The sequence below is a fragment of the Ixodes scapularis genome, unplaced genomic scaffold, assembly GCF_016920785.2.
Source record: "Ixodes scapularis isolate PalLabHiFi unplaced genomic scaffold, ASM1692078v2 ptg001158l_1___fragment_3__unscaffolded, whole genome shotgun sequence".
Classification (NCBI taxonomy): Eukaryota; Metazoa; Arthropoda; class Arachnida; order Ixodida; family Ixodidae; genus Ixodes; species Ixodes scapularis.
This window is the reverse complement of record NW_024610108.1, coordinates 130,008-139,579: the sequence shown is the minus strand read 5'-3', so window position 1 is coordinate 139,579 and position 9,572 is coordinate 130,008. Positions and strand designations below refer to the sequence as shown.

General features: G+C 47.8%; 1 protein-coding gene across 1 annotated transcript; it reads left to right on the top strand.

The window, feature by feature from the left end:
• The first annotated feature begins 546 nt into the window (after positions 1-546).
• LOC121048118 (P2X purinoceptor 7-like) lies at positions 547-7,964 on the top strand. Its single transcript, XM_042288112.1, has 3 exons — positions 547-858; positions 921-1,136; positions 7,646-7,964. The coding sequence occupies exons 1-3, from the start codon at positions 635-637 to the stop codon at positions 7,797-7,799; spliced, it is 594 nt and encodes a 197-aa protein (XP_042144046.1). The 5' UTR covers positions 547-634; the 3' UTR covers positions 7,800-7,964.
• Positions 7,965-9,572: the final 1,608 nt, after the last annotated feature.

The window sequence follows — 9,572 nt, the reverse complement described above, 5'->3', positions numbered from 1 at the left end:
CATAGTTGCCGCATTTTCCTCGATCTGCCCAATTATTCGGTCGATTAAGACTAATTAGCAAACTTCAGTTTGTGAATTGGAAAGCGCCCCGTGTCTTTTAGATTTGGTACAAGTCATCCCAGACGCCTGAAATATATATCTTTTAACCTGTTTACAATCCACGCACTAAATACTCGCAAATGGCGTTCATTTACACCTACGCAACGACGCGTTTGATTGCACGGTGCCCCACACGCCGTACAAAAATCACAGGAAGTCGCTGTTGCCGGGTGCCATTAAAGGGGCCCTCCGGAGCGTTCTGCGATGGTCTATATATGGCGGTAACTCAATCTATGGGTCCTAAGGATCCTAAAAATCGTAAAATTACAGTCATGCGCGGCGGATTTCCCTATTAAAATTGCTATCAAAGTCCCCGGCACGCCCCCCTTTCTGAGATGACCCCGGAAAACGGAAGGGGCATCTCTTTACGCATCAGCCAATGGCAATCGAAGGATTCCAGTGTCACTGCGCGTCACCGACCGCCGACCCGCGGAGGAATCTCTCCAACGCGCGGACCGTCGTCAAGGGGCCCGGACCAAAGTTGCCCGGACTTTGTGCTCAGCATTCGTCGTTCGTCGCATCCCACGGTCGCGCTATGGACCTTTCGTACCTAACGTCTCTAGAGCTCGAAATCCTGGAACGGACAGCTGACATGGGTGCCATATCCTATGATTCGACCCCGATGCGCGACGTCGACGAACGCAGCGCCGCGGGCACCGACTGTGGCAACGACGAACGGCCGCGCCGCGGTGAAGCGAGTCCGCAAGAGCTGGAAGACGCACCCGACGATGGAATCGGGCGGCTTGGGAACACGGACTGGTACGTGGTGCGCTCCATTATACCCCGCTTTAGTGGGTAATTGATGCGTGTTTTCTGCGAAGGTGTCTATGTGGTTCCTGCGCGCCGATGGAGACCGTCGTCGAGTGCGTCTGCTGCCGCGAATATCCGGCCGTCGCACGGAAGCAGCAGGGCCGGCAGGGCTGCGTAACGGGCCACCCGGACTTCGAGGCCCTGTGCCTCAACCCTGAGGTGTTGAGGTTGGCCTACCTCAACATGCGGCACTATGGGCAGCAAGGGATGGGCGCAAGTGCCAGCGAGTGAGTACGATGTCATGCTTTGCGCGTGAGCAAACTCACCATGTCTCGGTGAGGACCGTGCCCTCGGCAACTACGTTCACTGTCCGATTCACAGCGTACATACGCACTTGTAATAACTTGTTGTTAGGCTAGATGAACGTTTAGCACCATCCTGGGAAGCGGTCGATGAATTGTTTGTGTTGCCGATAGTGAAATTAATTATAACCCCCACTGTCCAGGCGCAATATAGCGCTCCAGGGAGGCTTTCAAGAGACTAAATGAGAAGCAGCCTGCCTAGTTACCACCCAGTCATTTGTTCAATACAGAAACACGGACACTTCCAACTGCTGTCCCACTATAAACTACACATATTCTTATATGTTCTAAACGAACTGTTCTGATGAGACCGCCCTCTTCGAGCGTTACACTTCTTCCCGTTAGGCCAGATCATGGAGAGCTATTTTTCCTTGCATTTGCGGTTATCAGTTTAGATATGTCATTTTCTTGCTCTGTTTAGATGCAATGTTATGCAACAATAGCGCTATGAAATATATGACAGTCACATGGCCTCGTCTCTTGTCGAGACGGCCTCGCCTCGTCGAGAGCAATAGAAGGCGACACCTTGGATGTACATATGCTTTGGCGTTGTCCCCATGCCCAATGCTCCCTTACCTCCCTCTTTTTCACCCTTCTCGACCCTCTGACTAGGCAGGCAGGCTCACCCCCACCCCCCCCCAGCTTCAACTCGTTGATACAGTACTGCTCCTACTGGTACAGCATGTCCATGCTGTACCGGGTGAGCACTGGTGGCCCCAATCAAGCACCGGACTATGGTGTAACTAATAAAGGTTCCCTCTCTCTCTCTTTCTCTGTCTCTCAAGAGAGCAGTGGATATCCCACACGTTTGGCTTTGGCGCAAACGACAAAGATAACGCAGTCCGTGTCAGAAACCCAAGTCTGGCTCGCAGCTTGCTCAAATGGTGTCTCTGAACAGAGCCGAATTAGCGCCTGAAGCCTTTCTACAAGCTCGCAGAGAGCAGGTGGCCGCAAAGGCTTGAAAGTCCTACTTTGTCAACGAGAGGCGAAGATTAACTCACTCCCGAGATTGTATTCGTCTCATGCAGTTTCCTTGCTTTTCTGTCTTAGCATAACTCAACAAAGGGTGAAAGCTACTGCCCTTGTGTGCCAGTATGAGCGACGGAGCTAAGCACGTGCCAAAATTCCACAGGAGGAGTACACTAAGACATTACGTTGTGACATGCATTGTTCTTACACGCCCCGATTGGCTTGCTGATGCCGTAGCTTTTGCATTTTCCCAAGTTCAGAAAAACGAAGAATTACTGTTTCCAGATTCTTTCCTGCTAGCTTCATGGACTGGACCAGCACTATACTACAGAACAACACTTTTGAAGCAACAAATAAATGAGCACGAAGTTATGATATTGACGCAGTAATTCGCAACCGTGTTGGGGAAGGATGCTCCAGTCACTTTGTTTCTCAGAGCTAAGAGTTCAGAAAACTGCATACACCGACTTTATCTTGCATGCATCAATGCCTTGTTGCTATCTTAAAAATGAGCTTAGCTATGCCAGCTAAGTTGATGCTGGGCAATCTTTTTGAGAAGAAACAAACACCAACTGCTTCAAGTGCACTGTCAACGTCGACAGTACAGTTGGCACCTTCAGCTCAGACATCCTCGTCCTTTTACCTGGTCTAGTCTCTGCGTGTGACCTTCAAGCCCATCAAAACAGGGGCCGATATCAAAATGACGAAAATCAAAATGTAAAGGCCAAACATTGAAACGTCAAAAAATAAAATGCCCAACAGCAAAACGCCGAAAGGTGAGAATGCATACATATCTGATCGCCATATTTGGTACAGTATTGGCAGATGCTAGCTGCACCAGTGTGTTGGAATCATGGAAGTGTCTTCTGCAAAATTAGGAGTATGAAAAATGTGCAAGCTGCGCTCGAAGACGATATCGAGGCAGAAATCAGATTAGAACCTCGCCATCTACCACACAAGAAGCAAAGCATGCGAGAAGAGAGCCTGACAGCCGCTTTGGGCAACTGGGACAAGCTCAACATCCTTAGCTTTCTTTGGGAAATACACACAAACTATTAGATCATATTCAACAAACAAAGAATTCCTCTGGCAGAACAAATGTTTCTTCCACTTTCTCAATCTAGAACCCTGTAGGTTCGTGTTGAACATAATATTTTGGAATTGTTTGGTCTCTGGTACGGGGTGATTCGGCTAATAGAGATTTCGGCGGTTTGTTCTTTCAACATTTTTTTTTATTTTTGGCATTTCGATAATGCATCCTTTCAATTTTTGGGTGTCCCAAGCGAGTGCAATGTTCTCTGGTCAAAACAATCAAAAACTTGAGAACGATGACATAGGCACAGATTGCTGTTGAGTCCATGGATGCCACTACGTCTTTCCTCTAGAAGGCAAGTGGAGACTTATATTCCAACCCTATCGGCAAAAGTCATATTCTTTACTCCAGTATCCAAATTGTCAGAAGGGGCTTTAGACGGTGTTTGCAAGCTTTTTGGTCAAGAAACTACACAAAAAGGCAGTCATTGAAGGCTCATTGCTCTGGTTCGTGCACCGTTTACAATGCAATGGCAATGCGAACTAGAAACCTTCCATTCGCCCAGCGATGCAAAATATCCCCCCTCCCCCCCCCCCCCCCCCCCACACACACACACACCAGCAATGTAAAACACCCCCTGAAACAAATTTCTGGCTATGCCACTGCAGGCCATGCACTCAAAAATATAAAAAATTTCCTCCTTCCCATACTATAATTGTCAAGGCAGTGCAGCCATATGGGGGGCGTACCATACTGATTTACGATTTATTTTTCCGCAGATATTGTCCACTTAGGGGTCGGTAAGTGTGTCGACCTCCTCAACGTAGTCCCCCTGGAGACGAACGCACTGGTTCTAGTAGTGTGGCAGCCTTTCCGTTCCGGGACCACTCTTTGGGAGTGCTTCGCACCCACGCCTGGACAGCCGCTTCGAGTTCACCAGTGTCCATGAAATAGGGTCCTCATAGGTGGTTTTTTCATGGTGCTGAATGGCTGATGGTCACTGCGGGCTAGGTTGAGGGAGTACGGTGAATGTAGGGATGGGCATTGTCATGCTGCAAGAGCGTACCTGCTGCCCCTTTCCCTGGCAGCTTCTCGTGAATCGCGCAATCACCTGAGGGTAGCCACATACGGGGCGATGTTGATGGTGGTGGCCGGTTACATGCAGTCAATGAGCATAATGCCCTCCGTATTCAGAAAGCCACGCGAGGATGTCTTTGCGGACATTGATGACTCGGAGGCATCTGTCCAGGCGTGGCTGAGACACATTTATAAACAGTGCAGGGATGTGATTGCTGCGCCAATTGCGCCAAACTGCACCAAGGGGCTAACTTTGCTACATCCTGCTACATTTCACCGAAATATGGCTAATCCGTGCCAAGCCTGCGCCAAAGAAGCAATTTTGGTCGCCTTTCATAAACGAAACGAAACTGAGAACCGTAATTGAGCATGCGTAAGCTAGGTCGCACAAGACGCCACCCGTCACAAAGTACCCTGTATTAATCGTCTATTTGGTCTTGCATGATTTTTCCCGACGTCTCGCGTTTCGTGCACTCGTCGTCTCAGGAATCTCGTCTCGCGTCTTTTTTTTTTGTTTTTAGCGGTAGACACGGGCGTGCGCGGACTCTCAGACGTTAGTGTATCGGGTGCCAAACATGCCGTCATGCTGTGAGACAAAACCACGTTTTTGCGCGGCGGGAGTTACTTTTTGAGCTGAAGCGCTCGCGCGACGACGTGTGTTGCCGTCCCCACGTCGCTGCAGATATGGCGCTTACTAAACTGAAACGCATCGACATTCCTGCTCTTGTTTAAATCATACGCTGCTATAAAAATCCCTCTCTAACTCAATGACTGCTTGGCGAAGTTTTGATTACTTAGGTTTTTCCTGGTGGGCTTTCTTTCGAGAGGGACCCCGGTACGTGAAAAATCTGCCGCAAAAGAAAGTTGGTGAAGAGAAGTGAGCTAAAGCAAAGAAGGCAATGTCTGCACGCTGAACCCGCACAGCGCGCTTGTTTGTCTCGAGTTCAGTCGTTGCACGAAGCGCTCCAAGAACTTTTTTGACCTTGATTCGCAGTGTCTTGCATCAATACGCTCAGGTTCTTTTTTTCTGTGTGCTTAGCCTGTACCTCGCCTGCCGGCCTGGCAAGCACAAGTCGCTGGACTGTTTATTGTCGTATGCTGGACAGTTACATTTTGCATACTATTTTGGGAACCATGCAGTTGGCGACGGAGCGCGGAGTGGCATGGTTTCGGTTTCGGTCAAACAGCCGTTGTCTCCGCCCGCGCGACGAAGCACCTGTAACTGCAAGCCTGCCGAAGTTGCCCTTACGTGCATGTGAACATCATTGCAACAAAGGCACCAGCCGGGACGCTTGCAATGCGTTGTTTTACGTTTGCTTACTTTTTTTATAAAAATATGCCACGTCAAGAATTTTGGCGGTGCCAGAAGAGTCCATGTGCGTATGGCAGCTGCCTAATTTGCTGTGCCAAGAGCTGCACAATAGTTTGTGCTCACTTGATTGTCACAAAGGGGGACGCCACGACAACAGCCACACTTGCATCTGCTCGTTTTCTCTTTCGTAATTTTGCCGGCATCTGACAGCATGACACTTTGGCTCCCGTAACATATTTTGTTGCCACTTTGGGACGGCTTTTGGTCCATGGGAGGTATATAGGGCAGTAAACACCCCAGTCAGAGACATGTCAAGGCGTCCTGCCCTCCAATCCTTCCTACCTTCCATCCCTTAATCCCCTGATCTTGTTGAAAAGCCAAAATCTCAAGGTGGGGTGATAATTATTGGGTGTCTGGGTCCTGATTTACACTATTTTTGGATGCAGATGCCAGACACCCTGAAGCCGGTGGATGATCATCTCGACATGTTCCTTGTGGTGCCAGCAACACTTGCACCGCTGGTGTGGCATTCTTTGCACGCTATGCTGGGATAGTTTTTTAGGAGTGCCATGTCTGGACAGCTTATTCAGAAGCAGGCTGTCGTCGTCGAGATCCATGCTTTTTTTTTAACAGATGATGTTGCAGTGCCCACATGGGTGAGTATGACAGAAAGGATTCGAGATTGGAATAGGTCACCAAACAGTATCGCATCATTTTTCGTTAAAATATTTTTCTAACAACACTATTCATTGAAATAAACACTGAAATTTAAAGTTTCTCGTGCAAGAATGGGGAGGCCTGGGGGTGCTCATATGTATCCCCACTACTCTGATGATAGTAGTGTCACCTCTAAATCAACACAGCATAATGGAAGACATATCGCAGTCTAAGACGGGAAAAAATGTTGATATATGTGTCTTGCAGATGCGTATATGACCAAATAGCAAATGATTGCGGTGCCCTGAGCCCTAAGGTATTCAGGACTAATAAACACATGGGGGTGGTAGCAGCTATCATGGCAAATGGAAGCTGTCAGAATGAAATGTTCGGATATTGACACGGATTGTGTCGGAGAGACATGAAATCACAACTGCTAGAGCCACTCCAGTATTGCATGAGCACTTCAGCTCGTATGTTTACACCAAAACTGTTCTGTGCGAGCTTCATAGAACACTCATGGCCAGGCTGCTATTCTCAAATCCCTAATCACCAGTACCAATGCCAAGCTTCGGCAGTGCCAGCAGCACTTTAGACAATGTTAAATTGGGACGTCCTCTGATGAGTTCACATTCCCTGGCACTTGTGTGCAGGAAACCTTTGCAGTAGGTGTGTGCGAATATTGGTTCAAATTGAATAGTATGTTTGCCATAACCTTCGCGCTGCAAAGGGAAGCCGATGCAACCGGCTCTTTTTTCGCTGTTGATGCTAGAAACGACAGTGCACTATTTAATTCGAACCAATATTTGCACACCACTACTTCACAGGCTTACGAACTGCACTGTTTTGTCCCAAATTAAACAACATCATATGGGGAGCTTTCCACTGTTCTGGATGAATGGCTCCCATTCCCTCTGGCCAGTGCACATAATTTTCATGTGTCCTTCCCAAAACACAGCGATGCAATATTCGTCACAAACACCAATGACAGATATTATCTACAATTATGAACTGGGACCCTGTGAACTTATTTTATGTATCATGACCACGCAACAGATATTCCTTCCTTGTTAATTCCGGTGTATAACTGGTTGTTGTGTCGATTGGAGTTGGAGGTGCGTTAGAAGAACCAAGGCCTATAGTTTTTTTTTTTTTTAACTCTGGAGCATTTAGAATGAATCTACAGCAGTTCAATTCAATTTGGCTTCCATGTCTAGCCCATCCGACATGGACTGCCAAATACGGATTCTGCTATGTGATAGCTGGAGTGGACGTAACAGAAAAGCAGAGTATGATTACATGCCTAGAGAAATGAAAACAAGTGTAGAATTTGCCAACAGAGTGATAGGCTTTGCTTCTTACATCCAATCTCTGTCATTGTTCCAGGCACTACAGATTTGCAGCCTACAGGCAGTGTGCCCTGTGGCTGTGGAGCCGCTTGGGAAAGAAGAATAGGCGGCCCCTGCCATCCTGTGTGGTCAAGACAATTAGGGGCAGGTACCCTGCTGACGTGTATGCGGGCTACAGGGATGCAGAATAAATTGCGTTGACCTAGAGACCACGCAACCCCCTTCCCTTGTCTCTTCACCCTCCCTGCATGTGTGTGAAGTCGCTCGTAGCCATGAACGGAATCCTCTAAATCACGTGACCTATTATCTACGATATCACGTGACCATAACTATGATCACATGATCGTAGTCAAACCAAAGCCAGTGCACCTACGTCACATTCAGTCACACGACGAAGCCGCTTCGGTAGCTCCGAGGCGAGAGTGCCGGCCTACGATCCCCATGTGGCGGGTTCGAATCCCGGCCGAGGTGCCTGCAATCTGATGGAGGTATATTGCGGAGAAGGCAGCTTGGTAATCGAGCTTTCGATTGCACGTCAAAAGATCCCCAGGTGGTCGAAATTAATCCTCGGTCCTCCGCTGGGGCGTGCCAGATACCCGTCGTTGGTTCGGCACGTAAAACCCCCAAATTTGATTTGAGTCGCACGACCGGATTGCTTCATTTTCCTCCTAGAATCCAAAGGCTGTCATCAAAACTACTAGGGCGTGAGAAGTGCTCATTTGGAACACTAACCTAAGCAGTAAAATTTGGCACCCACTAATACCATTTTAAAGTAAAGATTGTGCTTTTCATCTCGTCTTGGTGAATCGGGTTTTCGGACTATGCTGGTTCGGTCGTGGCCCTGTCTGTTCTTCCGCAGTTGCGAACGGCCGCTAAGAAGTGCGAAAAGTACTCAACTGCAACGCTATAAAAGAAGGTGGCGATTCTCAAGCTAACAGAAAGTGACCGAACGCAAGCGGAGTCGTAACCTAAAGCGAGCCATTATTGACGGCTCTTTTAAAGCATGCTTAGGTGCACCATATAATTGCGTGCAAGGGCCATATTTAGAGTGAAATATTTTTTTTTTTAAATATTTAAAAAGTTATTTACGTATGATGCGCTCTGCCGCACCGCTGGCCAACGCCCAAAAAGCCTGAAGATGGGGGTCATCGTTGACCACTTCAAGTGCGCCAACCTCAAGCTACTAACCTCGGACAAGGAAGGGGGATTTGTCGTCCTGCCCCATGAACTGTACAGCAAAAAAGCCAAGGAACCTGTTGACAAGAACTTCAAGCCAGTGAAGCCAGGATCTCTGAACAGGGTGAAGTCGAGGGCAAAGAAATTATGCTGTGAATTAGACCTTCCTGTTTTAGCGAGGAAGGTGAACACTAGTAATAAGCTGTCCCTGGACATTTTTTTCGTGACTAAGACGCATTAAAAGGGACGTCCCTTTTAGGGCGATAGTTACAGAGAGAGACTCGTGTCAGTACCAGTTTTCCATCTTTCTTATAATGCACCTTTCGTCATTGAAACTGCATGATGAGTTCCTAGTCCGCAGCTCAGATGAGGTGATTGACTTCCTGAGGGGTTGGTCTAGAGGGAAGTGTGATGCCTTTTTAATTGATGTTGAAGATCTTTTTTTACTTTGTCCCGCATCAGGCCCATTTTACAGCTGTAACCAAATGCATCGACAAGAATGGAGAAACGGCTTTCGGGAGCTCCTGTGGTATGAGTGTGGAGATTCATTGGACTCCTGTCTTTCTATCTTGAACATACCTTTGCGTCTTTTGACGGTGATGTGATGTGCAAAAACAGGGCATTTGCATTGGTTTGCAAGTGGCCCCCGTCTTGTGTGATATTGTTTTAATACTCTGTGACCCAAGCTATAGCTGAAAGACTTGGGAATAAAGACGATATTAGAATTTTTAGGTATGTCTATGATTACCTCGTCATTGTCCTCGCACATAAGGAGCTTACTGATATTG

Bases quoted from the DNA above. Each gene is read 5' to 3' on its own strand.
- LOC121048118 (XM_042288112.1), top strand. From the start codon at position 635: ATGGACCTTTCGTACCTAACGTCTCTAGAGCTCGAAATCCTGGAACGG. The intron at 859-920 runs GTACGTGGTGCG...TTTTCTGCGAAG, and splicing joins CGGCTTGGGAACACGGACTG to GTGTCTATGTGGTTCCTGCG. The intron at 1,137-7,645 runs GTGAGTACGATG...TCATTGTTCCAG, and splicing joins ATGGGCGCAAGTGCCAGCGA to GCACTACAGATTTGCAGCCT.